Source organism: Falco biarmicus, chromosome 7 (assembly GCF_023638135.1).
Source record: "Falco biarmicus isolate bFalBia1 chromosome 7, bFalBia1.pri, whole genome shotgun sequence".
Classification (NCBI taxonomy): Eukaryota; Metazoa; Chordata; class Aves; order Falconiformes; family Falconidae; genus Falco; species Falco biarmicus.
Genome location: NC_079294.1, coordinates 18,653,149 through 18,665,859, shown reverse-complemented (window position 1 = coordinate 18,665,859; position 12,711 = coordinate 18,653,149). Strand labels below are relative to the sequence as shown.

Sequence of the window (12,711 nt, the reverse complement as noted above, 5' to 3'; positions counted from 1 at the left end):
CAATCTGAGCTTACCCAAATGCGCAATGAACTCTTGAGCAGAATCAACATATTTTAAAATTTTCTTCAGAAACTTAAAGGCAAACCTCTTTTCCATGGATGAAGCATCCAACTCCATGTCATTCACACCCCTGTTTCAGAAAGCATTAAGATAAATAGCATTGATGATGAGAGTAATACAAAGGATGACAGTACTATGAAGTATTCCATTCCTTATTACCTTTTAATTATGGTAAATTCTCATAAAAAGGAGAAAATGACCTTCCATAGCAACTCTTACTTACCAACTACATCCAAGAAATGTTAAAATCAGTTCAAGTTTCTCTAAGGCACTGGATTAATGAAACCTACCTCACTGAAATTCTAAAACTCTTTAGGATCACAGGAAAATGTAGATTGCAAGGAACCTCCAAATGACATGTGATCCAAGACCCATCTCAAAGCAAAGCCAAATCCAAAGTTAGATCAGGTTGCTCAGAACCTCGCCCAATAATGTACTGAGTATCTTCAAGGACTGAAATTTCATAATGACTCTGGAGAGCCAACTATAATGATTGACCACCCTCTCTGTGAAAAAATAAGGGTGACATATTTTCATATATCTAACTGGGATTTCCTTTGTAACAGCTTGTTACATTTGAGGAGACAGTGTTTACCTCATCATCTCTATAATCTTGCATTAAGTAGCTGAAGACAGTGGTAAAATCCCATTGTAGCCTGCTGGTTTAATACTGAAAAAATCTAGCCTCTCCTCAGAGCCTGTCCTGGTACGACATGCAAGCCAATCCTTGAAGCATCTTGGTGGCCCTCCACTTGATTAACTCTTTAGTCAATGTCTTTCTTAACATTGGTGAACCAAAAACTGGACAACACCCTCCTGATAATTTGGTATGTATTAACAGCTATGTATGGTTGACAGACATCTCCTGCTGCCTCACCCTCATAGGGAAAATGCAACTATTTATCTCTATTTTAGTGAGATCATTGTAAATATTGTCTTTTTGTGTTTATAATAAGTCATAGTTGTAAGACATTAGTTACTTTTCTAAATATTCAAAGACATCGGTAGTTGTGTTAAATAACAAAGATGACATAAAAAAAATTTGTAGAGGTTTAAAGATGCTTAACAAAATACCATGTCGTTTCTAACATATACTTGAGTAAGGCCTGAGATTTATCTGTATGTCATGAAAACCCAAAACTTCTTCAAAAGTGTTCACAACAGAGAAAGAGGAGCAAAAATCAAAACAGAAGCAGATGGTATATGTAAAGTACACACACTGTGCCACCTGTACATTTCCAATTATAAAGAATTTCTGTGTTTTAGTGATCAGTGCAACATTTTTAAGAATTACATTCTGGAGATGTGATAATTGCAAGCAGTACTTCAAATGATTTTATACATATATACTTAAAATACACACATACTCATCTGAAGAAAACACTGAAAAGGGGTAATCTTGATTCACCCTGATACAGACGACTACTGCAAACCCTTTGCCCATACCCCATAAAGAGTTTGAACAGGCTTTTTCAAGTTGATTTGCCCCATCAGTTAACACTGAAAACATTGCCTTCACAACCTGAACAGATGCAGCTGCAAAGAGATATTAAAACTACTACTTGAGCAATTCCATTGGTGTTTCAAAGGACCATTCATTTGCAGGAACTAAACTTGCTTTCCTTATTCAACAGCTCTAACACAATTGTGGAGGATATAAAAATGTTTGGTGGCATACCTACATTTTGGTTTCAGGCTGAGAGCTTACATATGGGGCAGGGAGGAATTCTTCTCTGTAGTAATGCAGAAATGTATATTTAGAGCTGCCTTCTAATATCTCAAGAAATGTTATTAATTATTGAAGCCAAGGAAGTTACCTTTGGCAGATTCTAATAATTGATTTGTATAAATTTCTGAGTGTATATTTTCATCAGAGACACAGACATGAAAAGCAGAAATAAATGAAAATAAGTGAGATCTGATTCTATGCAGGTACACAAAAATTTTCCCATGAATACAGTTTAGTTTACAAAAATGCTTAATGCCAGCAAACCTGCAGTTTCCTATGTGCTCAGACATCTCACACACAAAAGAAGATGACAGTTATAGTATAGTAACTCACAATTCCATCATGTAAAGGCAAAAATACAGTATAATAAGTTATTTTAATTTCATTGACAGTTTAGGTCCCCACAGGCCAGCTAGTTCCAGACACAGCAATTCAAGTTAGGGTATACCCAATGAAGTGTGCGCTTCTGCTTGAGCAGAAGTTAAGGGTGAAATGCCTACAAAATTGCCACTTTGCCTTACTGCTTCACAGAACTCAAACTAACATTCTTCTAAAAAACTGGATTAAAAAGTACTTTTATATAGATGTGTTTCAGTATCAGATTTATTTTCCCATGAACCTTACTGGCACTGCTGGCTGCTATTTTAGAAGTTTTGAATCATGTTTGTTACACTATTGTTGCACTTTGTATTTACTATGATCACATACTTATTTAAAATGTTACCTGTCTACACTATTTCAGAAGGGACTTGAACAGAAAAAATTACAAGGATTCTGATTTACAGAAGAGACATCAAATGGTAATTATGTTAATAAATAACAGACTGCAGTGAGATAAGGAGAATCATCATGGTTTATGCACTGAATGTAAGCAAGTATCTCAAAAAAATGTGGAACTTACCGAGATATGACTATACCATTGACTTGAAGGAACTTAAACAGCTCTTGTGCCTTTTCACGGTCCCGTGATTTCTCCTTTGCTGTCAATGTGTCGTAAGGTACCAATAAAGGATGACTACCTCCACCTTTAGTAAATTGAAAGAACTGTAAGTTATTCTACTGTAAGATTTATTTTGCTTCAAGTACAAAAAGAAACTATTCAATTTTGATGGTCTTACACTGCCTTATTACAGCCTGTTCCTTCTCTCCCATTCTCCTTGTCTTTTTTGTGTGGTTAAAGGGTTCTGGCTTACCTTTGCTTTCCAACTCCATTTTCTTCTTTTTGGCCCATATATTATGGTAGTTCTCTGCCATTACCTCAACCATTCCCTACATTACCATCAGAAAAAACAAGACGCAAAATTAAAAGGTGACAAAAATTCTGTAAATCTGCATAATTTTACAGTCTTGAGTAAAGTCTACATTCTTGTGGTAAAGCAACATCACGGTTAAGTGTCATTTCTGCATTCAGCTGTTCTTCGAAGTCAGCACAGGCACAGGATACACAAGTATCGCATGCTGTTCACAGCCCCTTCCCTAGCTTCATGGTAAATTTTTCTAGGAACTCAGGAAGCAGCAGTGAAATAAACAAGAGAAACCTCTTATTTAAATATGTAAATAGTATGGCACGTACCTTTCTACAACAGCAGAACACAACCACAGTCACAAATACATTCAAAAAACCTGAAAAAACTCAACTCAGTAATAATAAAGCCCCAAATCTATTCATTCTTTTCAGCACAGTATATGCAAAACACAAATACAAACCTGAAGCTCCCTAGAAAGCACCACATTAGAGAGATCAAGTGGCGCTGGGCTATACCCATTTCCCTGTGGGGGAAAAAAAAAGAGAATTATTGTCAGATAAAAGAATCAAATATTCAACTACAACATCTCTGTTGTTGAGCAGAGTTACACCATAATCAAGTTGTTGATTAGAGTAACATTTTTAAATTTTCTTGGAGAAACTGTGTTCACATTTTGTTTTGCAATGCACTGAAGACACACCAGATGATTAACAGAATGCACCTGATGATGTGGAAATAAGAAGGCTGCTGCAGACACTTAGATCTCTCTATTCATAACAGATGGTGAACTGCTAAGAACTATGCTTTTCAGCCTACAAGAGGAGACCAATCATGAGGCATACAAGATGTGCCTTGAAAACATGACAGAATAATGTGGCAACAGCCTGAATGAACTATATACTAAAAACAAGACATCACAACAAAAGGTTAAACAGGTTATTGTCTTGAGGAACTTACAGACTAAGGAAAAGGAGGAGTACAATGTATTTATGCATGTATTTAAATGTTTAAAGTGTGAAAGCTCCAGTGCAACAAACATACTAGGCATATGTTGAACATGAACAGTGACATACAAATCAGTGATTTCAATCATGTACTGAAGTTAAACATGTATTGATGTCCTCTACTGAAATCATGTCTTTATTATGCATGTTCTTGGGCAGGAAGGCCCTGCTGCAGAACAGGTTCTACTGGCTGAAAGCAGAGATGCCAGACAGGACTCCCTGTAAGGGAGTGAAGTTTGCTGAAGAGGTAAGAAATGCTAAAGTACCATCTGGTAACAGAGTGCTCAGGGGCTACTTTTGGTAAGCAAAAGTGGTGCTGGGGAATGAACCCAACACAGGTTTAAGGTGCCTGATGTTCACAAGATCAGTACTGGTGCAATTTGTATGTAAGGAATCAGCTTGTGGCACATCTTTGGGCACTCCTTGCAGAACTGCTTATGGTGGTAGGACTCTGCCCAATGCATTGCTCATTAAAACTCACTATATTTAAGCACAATTTAATTCACCTCAAGGGGTACAATAAAAGTTCCCCAACACTTGCCATAGTTTTAAACAGCTTTTTCCGCTCCAAGACACAGAGATATTGAGCAGCAGACTCGATGTGTTATTACAAAAAACTAGAAATGAAAAAAATAGTCTATATCACATCAAAATGCTAGGTGCTATATAATTACCTGCAAATTTTGCCTGTAGATTTAACAAAAAGTATTAAATGCACAATCTTATTTGTCAGTCGTAATTATAATCTTGACAAAAGCTGATAGATCTCGACTCCCTTAACCGAACTAGCAGTAGTTTTGTAGAGGCACAATAGTCAGGCCAAGAACTCCTCCAGAAAATCCACAAAGGAGCGGAGTGACCCAGTAAGCCTCAATGCACCTGAGCTTGGAACAGGATCGTAAAATTAACACATGAATAGAAATTGATCTTTCCAAGACTTATTTATCAAGGAACAAAGAAAGGTGTGGCTACAAGGAGTCTCATGCATACCTTCCTATTGTGGGCAATTTGACTACAAGCCAACCTCATAAATATGACAGCTTAAGTGAGCCACCAAGTGGCTGAACGGTGGTGATCTCCCCCTGAGCTGGGACACCCCTTAAGGTTGCTCCTCAAGGCAGAAACATTTTACCAGCAACAGACCTTTGGATGAGTCCAATTCAAGCTTTCACTAAATTACAATTGGACACCACACCAGTGACTCTCCCTTTGAGTAGGGACATATCTCAAGGTTTGAGATTCCTTACCTGACACCAAGACACCCTTCCTTACCCAAGGTGGATTTGCAACAGCTCCTTGGTAAGTGACTGACAGCATGCTAAATTAATACTAACGAAATCCATGTAGTTAATTCCTTTAGACATAAACCATTGTCCACCTGAGACTAAGACTGGACCTAGCCACACCAAAGCTTGATCAGGAGTTTAGAAAGCACAAGGGTCTACTCTGAACCTCATGACTCAATGGAAGGATTTCCATACTCTTTATTTTTCTTCCATTAGACATAAACCGTTGTCCAAGTCTCAGGTTGGACCTAGCTGGATTTTAAAAAGCAAGGGGGTGTACTCTGAACCTTATGACTCAGCGGGAGGACGTCTCTTAGTCTTTGTGTCTCTGGTCTCTGTGTAAATCATTCTAGCTCTATTTATTTTATATGTTTCATCCACATAGCAAGTGATAGAGTGAATCTTGCCATTGAACTTTGTTAAGTCACACTTCTACTTTATATTCATATTAAAACTACTTTTGCTAATATCTTTAACAGTGATTCTTTGACCGACCCTAAATCACTCCTTTGGAACACCAAAAAAAAAATACTAGATTTATTTATTATAAAATAAAAGGCTATAAATGCTCTTCTATTTTGTCTTTGAATGACTGTATGTAAACTCTCTTCAAGTCTTCTGAGAAAATGAAGAGATACGGTCTATGACAGCCTTATTGTCTTAAAAGTTGTCTTTTTGCAGTCCTTTCTTTGGTGTTACTGCACAATTCTTATTAGTGACATGACTTCCAATCTCAAAACTGTAACATTGAAAGTTCATTAAAAGGAACCTAAATTAACATCATTTGCAATGATTTCTTAGTAAACTAACAAATAAGCCTGTTGCTTTCCAAATTCAAGCAATTGCACATTACCTGGCTAGACTGAGATATGCTGCGGAGCTTTTCATTTTCACGCTGATGTATTATTGCTTCTCCTCCTTCCTTGGTCCTTTCTAGGCTCCACCCCATGGCCAACATGGTTTTCAGTGATTCTCTGGCAGGCCAACGATAAATTTCCTTTTCCTTTGAAGAAAATAATGTAAAATTTATCTGTATTTAGCAAGTAGCAAAACTCAATAAAAATATCCTGTCCTTCCCTATGATTTGCCACATGCCACAGAAGTAAACAAAATTTGTACACTATATCTGAAGACACTTTATAGTTCTTTTAACATTTTTTTTCTTTTATTCTTAGTGGCATTTATTGCTAGGATATGTGTTACAAACTAACAACACTCAAGTGAGCTCTGGAGTAATAATGTAGTTTGTATCTGGAAACTTACTGATTCCTCCAGCCCAAAATAATACAAAATTGCTGGCACTACAAGTGCTATAAAATTAATTAGGCAAGTATATACATCGGAATGCATCAGCCCACATGGCTTTTTTTAGTCTTCCTATATTTTGATCCATTCATGGATACATAACATTACTGATCTATACATCTCTCCATATAAATACAGGTATCGATAAAAAATTAGGGAATGGCCTGCTTTCCAACACTTCTTTGAAAAGTAAAAGTGTTATAGAAAATCTTCAAAGTTGTGGCAAAGGAAATTCTGAGTAAGTCATATCAAGACTTCTCAAATCAGCCAAATAAAAGTATTTTAGTTCTTAACATAAATAAGAATTTTTATGACAGTTACTTCACAAGACAGTTGTTATGGAGAGATCTCATTTCCAGGTTCAAAAGTTCTAATCCGAAACAATTCAGAAAATTATCTTTGAACTACTTTAATAACAACTCAACCAACAATACTTCAGCTCCTCTCCAAAGATATCAAAGCAATTTACAAAGCTTGAGAAATTAAACTTTTTGAATCCCTCTTATTTTTTGTTATCTCCGTTTTCTGAGCAGGAAAAGTGTGGTAAAGGACGACAAATGTCATTGACTTATTTGAGTCACCCTATGAATCACTGCAAAAATATGTCACAGAATTCAAATTTTCACTATTCTGACAACTAGAAGACATTCATGCCTAGGCAAGAAATTAAAATAAAATATGTTTTTCCCCATTTTCAACTGAAGCAACTCCTACCCTTTCTTTAATTTTTTCTACCATCTTTCTTGAAGACAAAATTACCTTCAGATATGGTAAAATACACTCATCTAAAACCCGGGAGTTGCTGCCAGCCATTACTCATCCATGAAGGCCTGAAACCCCTGTGATTGTGTATTGATACTTTGAATACAAATTGGCCCAGGTCTATGAAGACTGCCTAATGGAAGCAAATTATACAGCACTGTGTAAGATTAAGTAAACCAACCACTTCAGCATTTAGATGTGCTATTCCTAACTGTAAGAATTCTAGTTTGTCTCTATTCCTTTTATAGCATATATTTGAAATGGATTTTTAAAAGTTCACAAATCAATCTACTTCGTATTAATGCAGCTGAAATCTCGTCTATTACCTTTTCAGTTAAAGTTTTGAAAGGTCTTATTAATGGATGAGTCTTCATATTTTCATCCAGTGAAACACCGTATTTCCACCCACTATTAGTCTGAAAAAAAAAACAAAAAACTGAGATGAGAACAACATAGATGAGTAACAGCAAATTGGCCAGTTTAGTTCATGTTGAACTGCTAATCTATCCCAACAGCTACTCAGTGCCACAGAAATTTCTGTTAAAAAGGCATGCACCCATCTGTGGATACAACAGAACAAAACATGGCCCAAACAGACTTACACACCATCTATGAGCAGTAAGTCTCACGCAACCAGTTCTGCGCCTCATATACATTGGCCCCTTTCAAATGGAGTCATGCATGAGCCACACTGGCTAATATAAAAAATGTGGCTCTGTTCTGTGGGAGGATAAAGTCTGCCACACAGAGAAGAGAGTGTAACAGATCAAGCACTAAAGAACATAACTTTAATTAATCCTTTGCCTTAAACGATATTAATTGAAACTGATGGTTTTAATGTGTGTATATTTACATATCCATACATACATATATATTTCTCTACAAATTTGCATGCATAGCCCCACACAACATAATTGTTATTTCTATATAAATGTTCTATAAAATTTCTAACAATTTTTTATTATTTTTAATAATAAATTACTTAACCCTAACTCTATCTTTTCCTTGAATGACAGGTTAAAAATTCATACTTGTGTTGAATGAGTTACAGCTAAACACTTCCAACACAGTTATAAAAAATTGCAACAACTCCATCAAACTTAACTCTAAAAGTTATGTTTATTAGCATTAAGATCTATCTGCAAAATGTAATGCTAAAAAGGCCTTTATTAAATGTTTCACTGTAACACTAAGAAGCTATTAAAAAAATCATAAAATCACAGAATAGTTGGAAGGGACCTTTAAAGACCATCTAGTTCCAATCCCCCTGCCACGGGCAGGGACACCTTCCACTAGACCAGGTTGCTCACAGCCCCATCCAGCCTGGCCTTGAACACTTCCAGGGAGGGGGCATCCACAGCTTCTCTGGGCAACCTGTTCCAGTGCCTCACCACCCTCATAGTGAAGAATTTCTTCCTTATATCTAATCTCAATCTACCCTCTTTCAGTTTAAAGCCATTCCCCCTTGTCTTATCACCACATGCCCTTTTTAAAAGTCCCTCTCCAGCTTTCTTGTAGGACCCTTTAGGTACTGAAAGGGTGCTCTAAGGTCTTCCCAGAGTCTTCTCTTCTTCAGGCCAAACAATCCCAACTCTTAGCCTTCCTCCATAGGAGAGGTGCTCCAGCCCTCTGATCATCTTCATGGCCCTCCTGTATACTTGCTCCAGCAGGTCCATGTCCTTCTTATGTTGGGAGCCCCAGAGATGAACGCAGTACTGCAGGTGGGGTCTCACGAGAGCAGAGGGGGAGAATCACCTCTCTCGACCTGCTGGCCATGCTTCTTTTGATGCAGCCCAGGATTCGGTTGGCCTTCTGGGCTGCAAGTGCACATTGCGGGGTCCTGTTGAGCTTCTCATCAACCAACACCCCCAACTCTTTCTCGTCAGGGCTGCTCTCAATCCATTCTCTGTCCAGCCTGTATTTGTGCTTGGAATTGCCTCAGCTCATGTGCAGGACTTTATACTTGACTTTGTTGAACTTTATGACATTTGCATGGGCCCACTTCTTAGGCCTGTCAAGGTCCCTCTGGATGGCATCCCTTCCCTCCAGTACATAGACCGCACCACACAGCTTGCTGTCATCAGCAAACCTACTTAGGGTGCACACACAATCCCACTGTCCATGCTGCCAACAAAGATGTTAAATAGTGCTGGTCCCAATACCAACCCCTGAGGAATGCCATTTATCACTGGTCTCCAAGTGGGACATTGAGCCACTGACCACAGCCATCCATTTGATTGTGACCATCCAGCCAATTCCTTATCCAACAAGTGGTCCACCCATCAAATCCATGTATCTCCTATTTAGAGACAAGTATGTCATGCGGAACAGATGACATCAGTTGCTCTTCCCTTATCCACCGATGCTGTAACCCTGTTGCAGAAGGCCACTGTATTTGTCAGGCATGATTTGCCCTTAGTGAAGCCATGTTGGCTGTCACCAATCACCTCCTTATTTTCCATGTGCCTTAACATAGTTTCCAGGAGGATCTGCTCCATGATCTTGCTGGGCACTGAGGTGAGACTGACCAGCCTGTAGTTTCCCAGGTCTTCCTTATTTCCCCTTTTAAAAATGGGGATTATGTTTCCCCTTTTCCAGGCTGTGGGAACTTCATCACCACCTCCAGGGCTCTGCAATCCTTCTTGAAGCTCCTCAGGCTGCTTCTGGCTGTATATTGGTGCCCACATGAAGCAACAGCAGTGGATAATAGTCAGTGGACTGTATGAGGCTAGGTAGTCTTTTGGTAACGTCTCTGATACGAGACCCCAGTAAGCAGTACACCACCCTAAAGAGCACATCAGGCTGGCTAACGAGGGCCTCTGTACCTCTCAGAAGACAGTTGCCTACCACTATCACCTGTTGTCTTTTCATAATTGTGCTAGTTGTTATATAACAGACGGATTGGGCTGCTTCACTCAGCTCCGGTATCTCTCCTGATGTGATGGGTCTCTCCTCCTCATCTGGCAGAGCAGCAAAGAGGTTCCGCAAGGGCACCTCAGGCTTTGGGGGAAGTCTCTTCCTCCTGCAGGTCCTTGCCATTATGGTCTTCCATTCTTCTGCATTATTGGTTCCCCTCTCTTTTGTGTGCACTGGTGAGGGAGTTTTTGGCTGCTTGCAGTGGGTCCACTACAGAATGTACTCAGAACCAGCTATCTAACACCTTCTCAGCCTCACTGATGTTATGCAGCCTTCTCACGGCCTCCTGCAGCTCAACTACCTGCTGCAGACTGTCTTCCACATGGGCACACCCTTTGCAGGCAGGTCTGCTGCCTGTCCCTGCCCCAGCAGAAAGGTCTAGGCACTGCCTGCAGCCTGAGGTCTGTACCACAGCCTCTCCCTTCAGCAGCTCTGCCAGGGTGGAGGCATCAGCCACCACTGGGGTAGATCATGCAGACCCTGCAGCTGCAGTCTTGGCTCTCAGGTGAGTGCCCACCATTCTGCCATGAGGGTCAGGTAGGATGAGCACCCTTGACCTGTGCAATAGACACAGAGTGGTGGTTGTTGGGTTCTGTAGACTTCAAGTCTGTGCTTGGCCAGTGGAACATCCCTTCTTCAAAGCGGTGCCCTGCCTGCACGCTCCCCCGTGTGAACTGCCGCACTGCACCCTGGCCACTGGTGCCCCCCAGGGCTGCACTTTGTGGAAGCGGGGCTTGTTGCCCTTACTCCTGGCCCTGCTCACACCACCTCAGTTGCTCTCTTGTGAGCTTCCAGCTTGCATGTCACAAGTGGGTCTCAATGCTCCCCTGGGGTCTCCCTGGTGCAGCAAAGTTAGTATATATTGTCATAGCCATTTTGAAGAAGTGAAACAGAAACACAACACAGTGACGGAACACTTGGAAAATTATAGAGGAAATCAATACATAACAGCCTTCTTAAAGCTAAAAAGAAAGAAAAGCTATAACTACATGTTCTGAAATAAGAAAAAAGGACATTAGACTTCCCAGGTACTCTCTTAGATCACAAAGCTGCTGCACTAAAATTGAATCTCTGACTCCCAGCCAAAAAACATCATTACCAGGAAAAATGAAGCTAAGATCTATATATTCTTACTTTATTAACGAAAAGAAAACCCAACCCAACCCAAATGCCCCTTTTGTATTCACCTCAAATCTTTTTACTAATAAATTCTGGCCACTTAGAAAAAGTGACAAAAGTTAATGCATTTTCTTGAGCAAAAGTTTCTTGCACATATACCTAAAGAAATATGCAGAAATTAATACACTCTGAACAAGGGCCTATCAGTGAAACCGTCCAATTTTTGTTTCAATATTCACCCCAGGTATTATTTTCTAGTTCTTTTCTGACAGTTGCCAGTCTTAAAATAATTCCTACCTTATCAAAGGCCCATTTGTCATGGGAGTGTTCAGCATACTTGCTGACAATATACTCCAACTTTTCAGGAAGTACAAGGCTGTAAACAAAGTGGAGTAAGGTCATTCAGTCATAAATTTCTGCAGTCTTATTTATGAAAAAAAATGTCAGTATAAAACAGCACTAATCAAAACACATCACCTCCAGATGAAGGCAAGACATTTGGCTTTGCATTTTCATTTTTGTTAGAAGAAATGCCTCAAAACAAAGCAGAGTTATTATGGCATTTACAGGGAATCTTCAGATACATAACAGTTGCACTTATTAGCCACTGAAATCACAAAAAACAAAACCTGCTTCACCATAACCTATGGGTTTTTCTTGGTAATTCTTAATATAGGATAATGTTACTATGGATGTTTCTCATTGCATAATAACGGAGGGGTAACACTTCAATAGCAAGAATCAACTAGTGATCCTTAAGTTTTGAATATAAAAGTATTAGAAATCTGTATTTTAAAAGCAGAAGATTACTGGGAAGACAAAATCTCTATTAAATGACCACACACGATCTGCTTATTTTGCCATATCAAGTTGCTACAGATCAATTCTCAAAACTAAGTGAATATTTTATAAAATCGGACAATAGACAAATTGAATATGAGATTTTTATGTTCTTGTACCATTTGTCCTAAGCAAAGTATAAATAATGACAGTATCAAACATATTACAGGTGTATATATTCCAAACATTTGAAGTATTAGGTGATAGGGTACATAATAAGTATAGAATTTACTATGCACTCTGCAGATACAACATGGAATTAATCTACTTCTGTGCATTGCTGAGAATATGAGAAGAATATGTTTTATATCTGGCAAACCGGATATGTTGCAGTGAAGGAAGAAAGCAGGTGGAAGCAAAAATCCCTACACTACTTCTGAAAGGAACTAATATCATTAACAAGTCAGTCAACAGCCAACTCTCCCTACAGAGCAGCAAAATAA

General features: G+C 38.9%; 1 protein-coding gene across 1 annotated transcript in view; it reads right to left on the bottom strand.

The window, feature by feature from the left end:
- RYR3 (ryanodine receptor 3) overlaps positions 1–12,711 on the bottom strand; it is a 233,144-nt gene that overhangs the window by 64,162 nt on the left and 156,271 nt on the right. Inside the window, exons 53-59 of the mRNA XM_056346522.1 lie at positions 11,726–11,804; positions 7,720–7,809; positions 6,180–6,329; positions 3,497–3,559; positions 2,983–3,058; positions 2,691–2,814; positions 15–130 (exon numbers count right to left, since the gene is read on the bottom strand). Of these exons, the coding sequence (XP_056202497.1) occupies positions 15–130; positions 2,691–2,814; positions 2,983–3,058; positions 3,497–3,559; positions 6,180–6,329; positions 7,720–7,809; positions 11,726–11,804 (698 nt within the window). The remainder of the gene's footprint in view (positions 1–14; positions 131–2,690; positions 2,815–2,982; positions 3,059–3,496; positions 3,560–6,179; positions 6,330–7,719; positions 7,810–11,725; positions 11,805–12,711) is intronic.